This window comes from Salvelinus namaycush, chromosome 6 (genome assembly GCF_016432855.1).
Source record: "Salvelinus namaycush isolate Seneca chromosome 6, SaNama_1.0, whole genome shotgun sequence".
Lineage (NCBI taxonomy): Eukaryota > Metazoa > Chordata > Actinopteri > Salmoniformes > Salmonidae > Salvelinus > Salvelinus namaycush.
The window spans coordinates 35115443-35132394 of record NC_052312.1 but is presented as its reverse complement, the minus strand read 5'-3'; the positions used below and the strand labels follow the sequence as shown (position 1 = coordinate 35132394).

General features: G+C 47.6%; 1 protein-coding gene across 5 annotated transcripts in view; it reads right to left on the bottom strand.

Moving 5' to 3' along the window:
• The window catches only part of LOC120049350 (CUGBP Elav-like family member 2), a 77325-nt gene that overhangs the window by 21755 nt on the left and 38618 nt on the right, over positions 1-16952 (bottom strand). For all 5 annotated transcript variants that reach the window (XM_038995607.1, XM_038995608.1, XM_038995609.1 and 2 more), the window contains exons 3-5: positions 11180-11228; positions 8903-9037; positions 4878-4957 (exon numbers count right to left, since the gene is read on the bottom strand). In XM_038995607.1, the coding sequence (XP_038851535.1) occupies positions 4878-4957; positions 8903-9037; positions 11180-11228 (264 nt within the window). The remainder of the gene's footprint in view (positions 1-4877; positions 4958-8902; positions 9038-11179; positions 11229-16952) is intronic.

Below are 16952 nucleotides of genomic sequence, written 5' to 3'. Positions count from 1 at the left end.
CCAGTGGATCCCACCCCCTCTGAGCCCCCCCCGTCAGCCACCCTGATATCCCTCCTGACAATCCCCCCACACCCACTGAGGACATACACAAGCCACAGATTGTACTTATTATGGACTCAAACGGGAAATATATACAAGAAAATAAGCAATTTTGTTCTCTCTCCCTCCCTCCTAATAAAACAGGGCTCAACATTAGTAGGATAAGAGCATCTGCTAAATGACTAAAACGTAAAAAATAAATGTAAAAAAAGTAATAAAATTAATGGAAAAATATGTAAATGCAATAGATTGATGATAGATAGAATACTCTAAGTATTCCTGAGTGGCGCAGCGGTCTAAGCCACTGTATCTCAGTGCTAGAGGTGTCACTACAGACCCTGGTTCAATCCCGGGCTGTATCACAACCGGCCGTGATCGGGAGTCCCATAGGTGGCGCACAATTGTCCCACCGTCGTCCGGGTTACGGGAGGGTTTGGCCGGAGTAGGCCGTTATTGTAAAATAAGAATTTGTTCTTAACTGACTTGCCTAGTTAAATAAAGGTTAAATAAGGGGATGATATATGCAGCCTTATATGATCAGTCAGACGTATACATATAAACGGGTTAGGTGACAATGGGGCTTCAGAATGCCGTGTGTTTTTGTGGTTCTGGATGGCCAGTTCGCTAGCAACAATGACAAGAAGCTGCCATTTGGGGAATCGAAGGTGCTAGTTTAATCTTGTTCTTGATACCATGTCTTGTTTTGTGATGATGTACACTATATATACAAAAGTATATGGACACAAATTAGTGGATTCGGCTATTTCAGTCAAACCCGTTGCTGACAGGTGTATAAAATCGAGTGCACAGCCATTCAATCTACATAGTCAAACATTGGCAGTAGAATGGCCTTAGTGAAGAGCTCAGTGATTAGGATGCCACCTTTCCAACAAGTCAGTTCGTCAAATTTCTGCCCTGCTAGAGCTGCCCCAGTCAACTGTAAGTGTTGTTATTGTGAAGTGGAAGCGTCTAGGAGCAACAACGTCTCAGCCGCGAAGTGGTAGGCCACACAAGCTTACAGAATGGGACCACCGAGTGCTGAAGCATGTAGGGCGTAAAAATAGTCTGTCCTGAGTTGCAACACTCACTACAGAGTTCCAAACTGTCTCTGGAAGCAACGTCAGCACAAGAACTGTTCGTCAGGAGCTTCATGAAATGGGTTTCCATGGCCGAGCAGACGCACACAAGCCTAAGATCACCATGCGCAATGCCAACCGTTGGCTGGAGTGGTGTAAAGCTCGCCGCCATTGGACTCAGCAGTGGAAACACGTTCTCTGGAGTGATGAATCACGCTTCACCATCTGGCAGTCCGACAGACGAATCTGGGTTTGGCGGATGCCAGGAGAATGCTACCTCCCCGAATGCATAATGGCAACTGCAGAGTTTGGTAGAGGAGGAATAATGGTCTGGGGCTGTTTTTCATGGTTCGGGCCTCTTAGTTCCAGTGAAGGGAAATCCTAAAGCTAAAGCATACAATGACATTCTAGATGATTCTGTGCTTCCAACTTTGTGGCAGCAGTTTGGGGAAGGCCCTTTCCTGTTTCAGCATGTCAATGCTCCTGTGCACAAAGCGAGGTCCATACAGAAATGGTTTGTCGAGATTGGTGTGGAATAACGTGACTGGCCTGCACAGAGCCCCGACCTCAACCCCATCGAAGACCTTTGGGATGAATTGGAACGTTGACTGCGAGCCAGGCCTAATCGCCCAACATCAGTGCCTGACCTCACTAATGCTCTTGTGGCTGAATGGAAGCAAGTCCCTGCAGTTCCAACATCTAGTGGAAAGCCTTCCCAGAGGAGTGGAGGCTGTTATAGCAGCAAAGGCGGGACCAACTCCATATTAATGCCCATGATTTTGGAATGAGATGTTCAGGTGTCCACATACTTTTGGTCATGTAGTGTATTTGAGAGACAATTGCTCATTGTGCAATATATATATATATATATATATATTTCAACAAACATTGGAGATGAAATATAGTTTACATGTTGTCAACAGTCTAAGCCAACTGTCTGTTTTGCCCCATAGTTGCGAATGCGTCAGTTTTGTTACTAAACAACAAACCCGTCTATAGGACTATGAGCTTGTTAGTTTTAATGGGCTGGTGGTAAATAGCAGACACAGAGACGTCTGTTTCTCTGCTATATCTCCCTCACTGTGTCAATCTCTCCATCCCTCCATCCCTATTTTTTCTCCCATTAACTTGTCTTGTTTGTCCAGTCTCCAAACATACACGGCAGTGTTTCCTCACTCACACTCCATTTGCTGTGTTGTGTGTAGCCTCAGTCTCTAGAAGTCCTAATATTAGCCAGGGCCGGCCCTAGCTTTTTGGGGGCCCTGAGCGAGATTTGGTTGTGGGGGACAAAACATTTTGGCCCCCCTCTTGATAGCGGAGAGAAACATTTACATTTTAAAGTACATTTTGCCATGGGGAGTAGAGAACATGTTGCCGTTTTATAACAAATGTCATACAATTCTACACATTTTGCCATGGGGCAGAGCCCTTTCTTAGTCATTGTACAGCTAATTTCCTGCAATTCTCGCCATTTTGCCATGGGATGGAGAGAAAAAGTGGCAGTTTTAAAGCAAATTTCCTGCACAACCAAATGTTGAAATTGCACCTTGCGTATTCTACCTCTCAACAGTAAGATGAGACCCCGACTGAGTTCCCCCTCAAACAATGTTGCTTGCTTAGGTCATTTATACCTGGAGCCGGCCCTGATATTAGCCAGAGCAGAGAGAACAGCCCTCTAACCAATCAAACAGCCTTTATAGGCAGGATGAATATTATACACACAGCCACAAATCATCAGGCAATACAGAGTACCGTGAGTAACACAAATACAACCATATTAGTCTGCCCTACTTCTCTCCACCGGGAACAGTCAACATCCGCTGTGCTCTCTCTCTCTGTCTCTCTGGTGTGTGTGTGTGTGCGCATGCGTGAATGTGTGTGTGTGTGTGTGTTCGTGGGTTTGTAAATGAATGTGCTTTCTCGTAAATGACCTGTCCTGTTCATATCCACTTTCATAATGCCCTGACATTTATAAAGTATGTGTGTGTGTGTGTGTGTGTGTGTGTGTGTGTGTGTGTGTGTGTGTGTGTGTGTGTGTGTGTGTGTGTGTGTGTGTGTGTGTGTGTGTGTGTGTGTGTGTGTGTGTGTGTGTGTGTCCTGAATGCCAGACTATAATGAGAATGGATACGACAGTGACAAGGCCATTAGTGAAAGGCAAAGTCACACAAATACACATAGAAATGCGCACACACAGACACACACAAACACACAAACACACAGGCACACAATCTAAAACAGTGGGGGACGATAGAGCCAAGACAATAACCAAACTCTATTTACCAATCCTCATTCGGACCCAAAGTAATTACTTTTAAATTGCAAACTGGGGACGTTACAAAAACGCTGCAGCAATTTGGGTCCTGCCCAGAGCTAGTCAGCAGCATGTTTTTCACATGGAAATTAAGCTTTTTCCCCATTGTCATTGTCCACTTCGATCTCTGCCTCCTGTTTAGGGCTTTATGTGTGTGTTAAAAAGCAGAGGATATTGGGAAAGTTAACTGGGCCAAGGTACAGAAGGTTATAATAGTATAAATAGGGAACACTGATTAAGAGCAACATGGGGGGTAAACACACACACTGCAACACAAAGTCATACACACACACACCGCACGACACAGACATCATAGACATGCATACAAGCACGGACACATGCACACTGTCAGGGTCACAGCACATCAATATGGATGGCTACCATCATCATCATCCATAATGAGAGAGCCACTAAGGTGACTGTCAATCTCTGTCTTTAATACACTGTCATTACCAGATCTCTCTCTCTCACACACACACACACACACACACACACACACACACACACACACACACACACACACACACACACACACACACACACACACACACACACACACACACACACACACACACACACACACACACGTCTGACCTTGGCCCTGTAATTCTCCTGCAATCACATCCCTGTCATCTCCTACTGTCAAAAACCCTACAAACTGACAAGGACACCACAACCCACAGACACACTCCCAATGGAGAGGTCATAGGGTCACTGATGGGGGTCCTGTCTAAATGTGGGCGTCTATAATGCTGCCTGTCTCATCTCTTCTCTTTCTGAGGAGTGTGACATCCTTAACAGAGCCAGTCAGGCTGATCAGTGTGATCTGGGGTCCTTGCTTATGTTACCTTGTCTGTTTTGACACTTTTTTCCAAAAGCTTTTATGTTATTTCTTTTTCTGGGAAGAATGACTGCTGTGACTGAGAGAGTTTTGAAAGTGACTTTTCTTCTTTGTCCTACTTTGACATATTTGGCCAAAGGATGATGAGCATGTGACAGATTCTATCACACAGAGATGGAGAGAGAGAGAGAGAGAGAGAGAGATGGAGAGAGATTGAGAGAGATAGAGAGAGAGTAAAAGAGAGATGGATAGAGAGATTGAGCAAGTGATAGAGAGCAATATAGAGAGAGACGGATAGAGAGATTGAGAGAGTGATAGAGAGCGAGAGAGAGAGAGATGACGAGAGACGAGGAGAGAGAGAGAGAGAGATGGAGAGAGAGAGAGATGGAGAGAGATCTAGAGAGAGAGAGAGATGACGAGAGATGAAGAGAGTGAGAGAGAGACGGAGAGAGAGAGAGATGACGAGAGACGAGGAGAGAGAGAGAGAGAGAGATGGAGAGAGAGAGAGATGGAGAGAGAGATCTAGAGAGAGAGAGAGATGACGAGAGATGAAGAGAGTGAGAGAGAGACGGAGAGAGGAAATTGAAGAGAAAGGGCGAGGGTACAGTACCTCCATAGTCTGAGACTGGTGCATGGCTTTGATTGCATTCTGTGCCATAGCCCTGGTAGAAAACGTGATAAACGCACATCCTGTAGGGACGGAGGGAGGGAGGGAGGGAGGGAGGGGAGGGAGGGATGGAGAGATGGTGGGAGGGAGGGAGGCCGGGAGGAGGGAGGGGACAATGGGATAGAGGGAGAGGAGAAGGAACGGGAGGAGGAAGAGGAGGAGACAAGAAAAAACAAAACAAGACAAAAGGGTTGGACACGTCGTTGTTATAAACCCAAAACAGAGATTGTACAGAGAACTAAACAAGCAGACAACAGTGTTTTCAGGTTGCTAAGGAACAACAGCCAAAGAGCACAGCTAGCGCCATGACGACCACACCCAACCCCATCCAAAATAGGCCAGCTCCAATCAGAATCAATCAGAGTTTTTGATTGGCAGGTTGTGGTGCGCCAATGGGGATGGCTGTTGATGACTTGAGCATTGAGATGAGGTGGGGTGGTTGAAGCTCCCTCCCTCTTCATCTTCCCCAGTCTCTTTCTTTCTCTCTTTGCCCAGCTCTCTCTCGCTCCTACACAGAAATAACTGGTTGTACTAGTATCCTCCCACTCTTCTAGAGAATGTAAATCTGTCCAATTTGCATTAAAACGATTTGAACTCATTAGGCCTGCATTGTGTGTCTGATTGGATGCCCCCTCCGCCCTCTCTCTCTCTCCCCCCTCCCCTTGCGGTCCTATTCTGGGACATGAACAAACAAGAGAGAGAGGGGAGGGAGGCGGGGGGTGGGACGACTGTGACAAACCGTCTCTAGGGTTCTATGAAGAATGCGTTCTGAAAAGACATCACAGAAAATCACACAAATTGAGCAAATCTTGGGGGAGGGAGGGAGAGTGCGTGTGGCGGGCAGAATGATGCACATTCTTTGGGAACTCTTAACTATTTGGCGGTTTGTAGTTTGATTGGTGGGATCGTAATTGTTGGGTAAGAGTCTAGTATTAAATTAAATGGTATTACCCTTAACGTTGGCTTCCCGCTGGCTGAGGCCTGTTGGTTGGGGAGTGATCAGAGAGAGGCAGTGTCAATATACTGGAGGAGAGCTTCAACACCCCCACCCCCCAAGCTAACACGCTAACACGCTAACACACACTGAGCCATGCTAGCACTAGTAGCACAGCCATCCCCAGACCCACTCCACACACACTTTGTAGCTAGCCGACTGCATAGGATACAGTTAGCTCGCTAGCAGACAGGTCATCTAGTCAGAACTGTGTGCATGGGGTGGGGGTGGACGGATGGGAAGAGAGATAGAAAGAGAGAGAGTACGAGTGAGTGAATGGGCGAGGGTGTGTGTGTGTGTGAGAGAGGATGGAGGGGAGGAAGATTAGAGTGAGGAAGGGAATGAAGGAGAGAACAGATGAGTGTCTGTGATTCATCCTCTACCTTTATGATTGTCTTGTCCTCTGTGATAGAACGGGGTTGAGGGTTAGGGATAGTCTAGACTATTCATTATGGGCCTGCCTAACAGTACCAATAAAACCTAACTAGGTCTGTGCTGTAGCAAGATGCTGCAGATGAAGTTGCCTTGGGGTTCAAGTTTGAGAAGACTCTTACTGTCCAGGGTCTTGCTGATCTGGCATCAGTTGAGAAAGGCCAAGGTCGGTCATCTTTGAGCAAGTTTCAGAAACTAATATGGGGTAATTCTAGATGGGCCCAAATTTTTTAAATAGCTTGAAAAACCTCTTAGAGTACATGACCCAGATGTTGTGCTAACAGAGAGAATCCACCGGTTAAGGTGACCTGCTAGACTGGGTCTTTTAAGGCCGTCTACACTCAGTCTTTCACCAACTCTCATTAAAAGGCCAGGCAGTTCCTGTGGACTCTCCATTGAAATACTGTTTCCTGGCCGTTATACCATAGAACCAATGAGGCATTTTACAATAGAAGACAGACATTCTCTCTTTCTTCCACCAAAATACATTCCTTCGTTTCTGAGCCCTTTCCTTCGTTCGATACCCCAAATAAACCCCTCTGTTGAACTGAACCATATTAAGGTCAGTGCTAAAAATGACCTGATAAAAGCGTCTCTTTCCATTCCAGTATGTTTTTTATCATCCAGCGAAGAAGATGGGATTTAGCCGCCTAGCCAACGCTATAAATATCTAGCAGGCCGCATTCTGTCGTCATGCAACGGGCTCCGATAGGAGAGGAGAAAGAGAACAGTCCTTTCATGAATGTAGGGTAGCTCCCCAGGCCCAGCCGTGGATCCACCAGTGGTGTGATCCATATTTTATTAATAGTGGGTGGCGGAAAAGAACAGGCTTCTGATTGATACTGTGGTTTAATAGCAGCTCCGTGTTAGTGCAGAGCCAGGTGGGACAGGCAGACCCACTTGAAGGCCTATTTATCTGCAGCCTCACTTTGCTTCATGTATTTACTGCTCTGGACCAGGCTGGACTAGGACTGATCTGACAGGCTGTTAGGAAGCCTGGGGTTTGTGGAGGTTATGTGCAGTAAAGGGGAACAGCCTGAGATTCTAATATTCATGAGGACAACAGACACGTGATTGGGGGAGTGAGGAAGAGATGTAAAATAGGATGATTATGTGTAATAGAAATATGGGAATAGTGCAGAACAGAGAGAGAGATGAAGAGGATGATGGGACAGTGGAGGACTGAGAGAGAGGAGGATGAAGGGACAGGAGGACTGAGAGAGGAGGATGAAGAGACAGGAGGACTGAGAGAGGAGGATGAAAGGACAGGAGGACAGAGAGAGGAGGATGAAAGGACAGGAGGACAGAGAGAGAGGAGGATGAAGGGACAGGATGACTGAGAGAGAGGAGGATGATGGGATAGTGGAGGACTGAGAGAGAGGAGGATGAAGGGACAGGAGGACTGAGAGAGGAGGATGAAGGGACAGGAGGACTGAGAGAGGAGGATGAAAGGATAGTGGAGGACAGAGAGAGAGGAGGATGAAAGGACAGGAGTACTGAGAGAGGAGGATGAAAGGACAGGATGACAGAGAGAGGAGGATGAAGGGACAGGAGGACAGAGAGAGGAGGATGAAGGGACAGGAGGACAGAGAGAGAGGAGGATGAAAGGACAGGAGGACAGAGAGAGAGGAGGATGAAAGGACAGGAGGACTGTGAGAAAGGAGGATGAAGGGACAGGAGGACAGAGAGAGGAGGATGAAGGGACAGGAGGACAGAGAGAGGAGGATGAAAGGACAGGAGGACTGAGATAGAGGAGGATGAAGGGACAGGAGGACTGAGAGAGAGGAGGATGAAGGGACAGGAGGACTGAGAGAGAGGAGGATGAAGGGACAGGAGGACTGAGTGTGTGTGACAGTAGAGTATTAGAGACCGCTAGTGGCTAGAGGCACCTTGAGGAGAGAAGAAGAAGAGACCTTCAGATAATGAGAGACGGTCAACAGTAACAGTAAGAACAATGGTAACATCCACAGAAAAACACACAACAACCGACACATCCACATAAACATGTGTGACAATGACAGTGACAGCCTCGTGTGATGCCGGGCAGGACAGACAGTTTGGTTTGGCAGACCCCAGCCCATCTCCTCAGCACATAGATACCACAGAGGGAGGGGGGAGAGGAGACAGGAGGATTGGAGGGGGTGAGCGGGGAAGGGAGGCATGGGGATTGGAGGGGGTGAGGGGGGAAGTGAGGCAGGGGGATTGGAGGGGGTGAGGGGGGAAGTGAGGCAGAGGGAGGGAAGGGAAGAAGGAAAAGGAAGGGGGGGGGGGGGGGGTGTTCCCTGTTCCAATGAAGAGGAGATTGACTAAGGGGGACACTGCACTGCTGATTGCGTAGTAGCTCTATGGTTGGCCAATAGCGAGGGAGAACATGTTTTCTCTTTCTGCCTAGAGGAGAACTGTAAGGGGAGGGATGAGGGGCTCAGAACTGAATAGGGGGTGGATATAAAGAGGTGGGAGGGGTGAAAAGGATGGTGGGTAAGGGAGGAGGGGGTCAGGGGTTGGGGTGAGTGTGTATATGGACGGAGCCCAAGAAACACACCTCTGCTGAGTCCGTCGGGCCCTCGCAGGATCCGGCACTCCTCGATTTGTCCGAACGCAGAGAACATGACTCGGATGTCGTTCTCATTGCACTTCTTCGACACCATGCCGATGAACAGCTTCCTGTCCTCCACCGCTGCAGGGGAAGAGAGGAAGACATTCACATGGGTGAGAAACAGAAAAAAAAGGAGAAGAAAGAGACCGAGAAAGTCTCACCATTTCATCTGCAGACTGTGATCAATGTCTCATTACCACTTCAACACCAAGTCTCTGTGCGACTCTCTCTCTCTCTCTCTCGATTCGTTTCTCTCTCCCTCTATTCGTTTCTCTCTCTCTCTCTCGATTCGTTTCTCTCTCCCTCTCGTTTCTCTCTCCCTCTATTCGTTTCTCTCTCTCTATCTCCTCCTCTCCCATCTCTCCGGGTTTCTTTGTGTCTGCCTGCCCCTCCTCCTCCTGTTTAATTCCTTTCTCTCTGACCCAATCGCTCCATTTATCTTGCAATACCTCGGCCTGTGTAACAGTGTGTATGTGTGTGTGTGTGTGTGTGTGTGTGTGTGTGTGTGTGTGTGTGTGTGTGTGTGTGTGTGTGTGTGTGTGTGTGTGTGTGTGAGAGAGAGAGAGAGAGAGACAGACAGAGACTACTGTTTCTTGTCTCTGTGTGTGTGTGTGTGTGTGTGTGTGTGTGTGTGTGTGTGTGTGTGTGTGTGTGTGTGTGTGTGTGTGTGTGTGTGTGTGTGTGTGTGTGTGTGTGTGTGTGTGTGTGCGCGTGTATGACCGTGGGAAAGAGACAAGAGAGAGAATGTGTGTGTATGTGTTGCTCACCATTCAGAGTAATGCTAATCCTATTCATTTTTAATGAGGAAACTGTCAGCTCTTACCGGGAGGCGAAAGAGATAAGCGGTCTGTTGCACTCTGGGAAATCAATAGAGCACTTGTTTATTTTGCTGTTTGAATTGTTTGTGCGTTTAAAAAAATAACACTGGGACACGCAGGGAAGATAAGTGTTGTTTCAAAGGCTTCCAACTCGTCTGTATACGTTCGCTCACTATCAGCACTGTAATGAATTAACTGGGAGTGGATATGGAGAAACAGCAGAGATATCCTCAACGGTGACTAAACATCTGTTAGCCGACCTGAGTCCGAGTTAGTGACGTATTGGGAAGCAGAGAAACAGCGTTTTACTGATTTCAGATCAGATTTCAAGAAAGAAAGAATGCGGAAAGTGAACACGGGCTATCGATACAGCAGTCCGGCGAAGACGCGCGCGCCCACACACCTCTTGATTGACTAAAGCAACAAACCGCTTAACGACAATTCATCATGGTTACAGCAACTCCAATAAAGGTTTGTGGAACGTATTCTCATTAAAAAGACGGATACATTTCATATGGCCGTGCTTTACTATCTCCCATTACAGTAGATGATGACTGCATCTACAGATGGCTGGAGCTTTACTAAGGTCATCGCTACCTAGACGGATATATCTTACCAAGTCCTATTTCATAACCTCACAGAAGATGTCTGGAGCGGTAAAGCATTATTAAGGTCTCATCATGCCTTATATGGATGGATCTATATGTTTCGAGTGCATTGCGTTTCCTTCGTGGGTCGAGTCTAGAAGATGCTGCTACGAGTGGCTTTATTAAGCTTTAAGTGATGCCTGTGTGCTGTCAGTGGGTTTATGACACTACTCTGTCTCTCTCTGGGTGGAGCTCAGCCAGTACTGTTCCGTCTGGATGTGTCCCAATATTATTGCCCTCTATCCTTCTATACTTTCAGTGGTCCAGTGGATGAGGAAAAGAGGCTATTCATTAGTATTGGGACATGGCCCCTGTCTGGCTTCTCTCAGATGCAGTAAAGCGTTATGGCTGGATAAATGGGTTTAGAACCGTATCTCTAATAGAGCCAATTGTCTGTGTGTGTGTATGTGTGTTTGTGTGTGTGTGTGTGTGTGTGTGTGTGTGTGTGTGTGTGTGTGTGTGTGTGTGTGTGTGTGTGTGTGTGTGTGTGTGTGTGTGTGTGTGTGTGTGTGTGTGTGTGTGTGTGTGTGTGTGTGTGTGTGTGAGTGAGTGAGAGAGAGAGAGACGCAGGGAGAAAGGCTGGTTCACTGTGGGGCCAAAACAGTTAAACTCTCCCTGACCCCCTCCCAGAGCACTTTAATAATTCATACATCTCTCTTTCTCTCTCTGAAACAGGATCACTGAGCCACAGAGACACTGAAGCACATACACACACCACCGACCACGTAATACTCAACCCAGTGTGTGTTATCACTCACCGTTTGATTTCTCACTGTCTGCAGGCTTCATCTGAATGGGATGGTGCATCTGGAAAAGACAGGACAAACCCACCTTTACAATACTATACCGACTCACACACACACACCTAGTGAGGACTGCACACACTCAGAGATCACACACACACTACATCAGACACACACTTCAGTCACAACACACACACACACACACACACACTGACTGGTCACAGCACACCGACACAATACAAACTGGCCACTGAAAAACACAACAGATCACACACTAAAGAGAACGTTGCGTAGGAAACACACACACTGTGACAGACATGTCCAGGTGTGTCCCTCGTACCCTTGTTGCAGGTTTAGAGAGGTTGAATGGAGCTGATTGATTGATGAGTGTTTTTTTGAAAATGTGAACATGCAAACACTTCACAGACAAGATGGCTGCCACACCTCTCTCTCTCGCTCTCTCTCAATTTCATTTCAATTCAAGAGGCTTTATTGGCATGGGAAACATATGTTTACATATACCAAAGCAAGTGAAAAATATACAGAAAACATTACACTCACAAAAGTTCCAAAAGAATAAAGACATTTCAAATGTCATATTATGTCTATATACAATCTCTCTTTCTCTCTCTCTCTCCTTTATGAAAGATGAGGTGCTTGTTTGATCTGCAGAGAGACCAATGACAGTAATTCTCTAAATCTAGCCCAGTATCAATCACACTGACTCTATTTCTGCCCACCTCACACTCACACACACACACACACACACACACACACACACACACACACACACACACACACACACACACACACACACACACACACACACACACACACACACACACACAGCAGAGATCCATCTTCTGGGCTCTCACCAGCTGTGGTGTGTGTGTGTCTTTGTCTGTACCCTGTCTTACCCATAATGCCCCTGGCTAAGCCTGAACAGTCACCGTGTGGCAGGGCGCTTTGATCCTCTAGCTGTCTCCATCTGTCCGTCTCTCTGTATCGGTCTCTCTCCATCTGTCTGTCTCTCTCCATCTGTCCGTCTCTCTGTATCGGTCTCTCTCCATCTGTCTGTCTCTCTCCATCTGTCCGTCTCTCTGTATTGGTCTCTCTCCATCTGTCTGTCTCTCTCCATCTGTCCGTCTCTCTCTATCGGTCTCTCTCCATCTGTCTCTCTCCATCTGTCCGTCTCTCTCCATCTGTCTGTCTCTCTCTATCGGTCTCTCTCCATCTGTCTGTCTCTCTCCATCTGTCCGTCTCTCTGTATCGGTCTCTCTCCATCTGTCTGTCTCTCTCCATCTGTCCGTCTCTCTGTATCGGTCTCTCTCCATCTGTCTGTCTCTCTCCATCTGTCTGTCTCTCTCTATCGGTCTCTCTCCATCTGTCTGTCTCTCTCCATCTGTCTGTCTCTCTCCATCTGTCCGTCTCTCTGTATCGGTCTCTCTCCATCTGTCTGTCTCTCTCCATCTGTCCGTCTCTCTCCATCTGTCCGTCTCTCTGTATTGGTCTCTCTCCATCTGTCCGTCTCTCTCCATCTGTCCGTCTCTCTCTATCGGTCTCTCTCCATCTGTCTGTCTCTCTCTATCGGTCTCTCTCTCTCCATCTGTCCATCTCTCTCTCTCTATCGGTCTCTCTCTCTCCATCTGTCCGTCTCTCTCCATCTGTCCGTCTCTCTCCATCTGTCCGTCTCTCTCTATCGGTCTCTCTCTCTCCATCTGTCCGTCTCTCTCTATCGGTCTCTCTCTCTCCATCTGTCCGTCTCTCTCTCTCTCTCTATCAGTCAGTCAGTCAGTCAGTCAGTCAGTCAGTCAGTCAGTCAGTCAGTCAGTCAGTCAGTCAGTCAGTCAGTCTCTGTCTCTGTCTCTGTCTCTGTCTCTGCCCCTGCCCGTCCGTCTCTCTCTATCTGTCTCTGTCTGTCTCTGTCTGTCTCTGTCTGTCTCTGTCTGTCTCTGTCTGTCTCTGCCCCTGCCCGTCCGTCTCTCTCTGTCTGTCTCTGTCTGTCTCTGTCTCCCCCATCTCGATATGTCCGTCTCTCTCTATCTGTCTGTCTCTCTCTCTTTCGTTCTTTTTACAATATGTTTATACATTGACCATTCATTTTCCACAACACTCCTACATCCAGCACCCCAGTGTCACCAGTAGTGTCAATTCAACTGAATTCACTCCCTGGACCCATAGTGCCCATTTTGGTTTATAGCCCCCTGAGTGAGTGAGTGAGTGGGTGGGGATTTTGAATGGGACTGAATAATGTTGGTCCCCACAAGGTTAGTTGTACAAGACTGTGTGTGTGTGGAGCAACGAACCGCCCTTGCTGTCTCTGCCTGTTCCTCTCTCTCCACTGGGATTCTCTGCCTCTAACCCTATTACAGGGGCTGAGTCACTGGCTTACTGGTGCTCTTCCGTGCCGTCCCTAGGAGGGGTGCGTCACTTGAGTGGGTTGAGCCACTGACGTGATCTTCCTGTCTGGGTTGGCGCCCCCCCTTGGGTTGTGCCGTGGCGGAGATCTTTGTGGGCTATACTCGGCCTTGTCTCAGGATTGTAAGTTGGTGGTTGAAGATATCCCTCTAGTGGTGCGGGGGCTGTGCTTTGGCAAAGTGGGTGGGGTTATATCCTGCCTGTTTGGCCCTGTCCGGGGGTATCGTCGGATGGGGCCACGGTGTCTCCCGACCCCTCCTGTCTCAGCCTCCAGTATTTATGCTGCAGTAGTTTATGTGTCGGGGGGCTAGGGTCAGTCTGTCATATCTGGAGTATTTCTCCTGTCTTATCCAGTGTCCTGTGTGCATTTAAGTATGCTCTCTCTAATTCTCTCTCTAATTCTTTCTTTCTTTCTTTCTTTCTTTCTTTCTTTCTTTCTTTCTTTCTTTCTTTCTTTCTTTCTTTCTTTCTTTCTTTCTTTCTTTCTTTCTTTCTTTCTCTCTCTCTCTCGGAGGATCTGAGCCCTAGGACCATGCCTCAGGACTACCTGGCCTGATGACTCCTTGCTGTCCCCAGTCCACCTGGCCGTGCTGCTGCTTCAGTTTCAACTGTTCTGCCTGCGGCTATGGAACCCTGACCTGTTCACCGGACGTGCTACCTGTCCCAGACCTGCTGTTTTCAACTCTCTAGAGACAGCAGGAGCGGTAGAGATACTCTGAATGATCGGCTATGAAAAGCCAACTGACATTTACTCCTGAGGTGCTGACCTGTTGCACCCTCAACAACCACTGTGATTATTATTATTTGACCCTGCTGGTCATCTATGAACATTTGAACATCTTGGCCATGTTCTGTTATAATTTCCACCCGGCACAGCCAGAAGAGGACTGGCCACCCCTCATAGCCTGGTTCCTCTCTAGGTTTCTTCCTAGGTTCTGGCCTTTCTAGGGAGTTTTTCCTAGCCACCGTGCTTCTACACCTGCATTGCTTGCTGTTTGGGGTTTTAGGCTGGGTTTCTGTACAGCACTTTGAGATATCAGCTAATGTAAGAAGGGCTTTATAAATACATTTGATTTGTGAGTGTGAGAGAGTGCCAGTGGATAATATGTTGGAGGGCTACAGTACAGAAATAACTGCATCCTCAGGCTACAGGCGCTGGCTAGCGGCTATCCCTGCCTCTGCATCTCATACTCTCTCAGAAAGTTCTGTCTAGATGCCATCCTTCGTCTCCCAGATCTGTCTACCCAGAAGACCTTGCAGGCTTCAGACCTGGGGTGTGATGCGTTCATGCAGCTCCACCACTACCCCGCAATTCCACACTGCTGGTTCTTTACTGAGAGCCCTGGAGCTACCTACTGCGGTCACTCTTCATCCAATCACCATGACACCCCAAGCCTCCCCCTGACTTGTTTCCCCCTTTCTCAGTAACCAAACATCTAAAGCTGCGTCATTGAGAATGCGGCCTACACTGGTGACATTTCCCTCTGGTATGGTAGTTGGTAATTAGATTATTGACTGTGACCCTAGTCCACTTGGAAACATCTCTTCTTTCCCCTCTTCCTGATTTCCAGTCGGCTAGTCGGGGCATGCCATGCAGTGCCCGTTCTGTGACAGCTCTTCTGGCGGCGACATCGAGGTGTCTATCAGTCAGAGTAGCTGATGACATGGAGGTAAACATTACCTCTCCAGCAGGGTATTATCCCCTTATCACTAACATACTGTTTCCTACCCAACCAACGCTATGCAACACTACTGTGTTCTAGGACAATTGCCCTCTAAACATTTCCTTCCAGGACACAACGTGCCAGAAACCTAATACCCCTCAGCATTTAACGTTCACCCTCTCACCTACAGCGTGTACCCCATTCCTCAAACCCCTCTGACCCCCCGGTCCGCGAGGAATGCCTCTGGGCTTTAAAGGTCAGAGTTCAACTTGTCCGGCTGCCACAAAGTGTGTGTGTCTACAGTAAGTGTGTGAGTGTATGAGTGTGTGTGTGTCTACAGTAAGTGTGTGTGTGTGTGTGTGTGTGTGTGTGTGTGTGTGTGTGTGTGTGTGTGTGTGTGTGTGTGTGTGTGTGTGTGTGTGTGTGTGTAGAGAAACCCCCACTGAGTCCTGCATGCTGCCAGCAGTCAGCACCTCGATAACACTTTCAACTGACTAGTGTGTGAGCCAATAGAAGCTCTCAGCTACTGTACTGCACTGAACACCCTGGTATCATACACACCAAGTTTCCTCAGCAACACACACACACTTAACTGTACATATCTCATAGTAGCAACACTACATATTGTAGTCACTCTTCTGTCTAGTTTCTACCTATCCCTTTCTATCCCTCTTTCCCTCAGCCTACTTATCCCTCTCTCCTCTGTGGGGTTGAGGTAGAGGCAGTGACACAGAGACAGACAGATGGTCCTCATAGTGGGGAGTCAATAACTGTGGTCAACACACACACACACACACACACACACACTCTTTCAACATGATTTTTACAGACAAAAATACATTCTGTGCCCATCTGCATTCCGGCCATTTCCATTCCCTACACACTCACGACAGAATTAAATACAACTAGACATCTATAATTCACCCTAACACACAATTATCTCTGCCTTCTATGTTCCCTCTCGTCACCACTACCTCTCACACAGTTACCCCACATTATCCCCACTTATTTCCCTCAGTAAACAATTAACCCCAAGCCTGGGTGCTGAGTGGCTGGGGGAATGCTGCATTAGCTATGTGGCGTGGCTCGCTAAGGTCCTACTGCTAAGTACTCACAGTATTTAACATAGTTAGCCTTCATTACACAGCTCTCTCCTCTTCTCCTCTCTCAAACCAGCCTGCTGAGGAGAGGAAGTTCATTTGAAACAAGCGATTCTTATTTATTTTTTGGTTAAATAAGTGTACACACACTGAGACGGGCGGGAGGCGGACGTAATGTCGATGGGGATTACTTTCTCCAGCCCTGTTTGCCATAGCATTTGGGCTTCACTCTGGCAATTACAGCCCTTAATTAAATGGATTTCTATAATGAGCGTCTGTAATGACACAGAGCTGTGGGATTGGCTTGGTGTGTGTATAAGTGTGTGTGAGTGTGTGTGACATTAGCAATGAGGGATGGGTAACTTGCTGTTTACTTAGTCTAGTGGCTAGTATAATGTGTGTATTGAGTGGGATTAAAAGACGAGACACACACAAACACACACACTTTGCTCTTCCGTCCTCAGAATAGTCAGCTGTGTGTCAGAGCTCGAGACCACTCTAAAATGTCGGCTAGGCTAAGCGGTGCCAGTGTGAGGTATAACCTTTCAGTTCATAGCACCGTTGCTGCCAGTCTCCGGGGATGCATTAGTGACTGATGGTACAGAC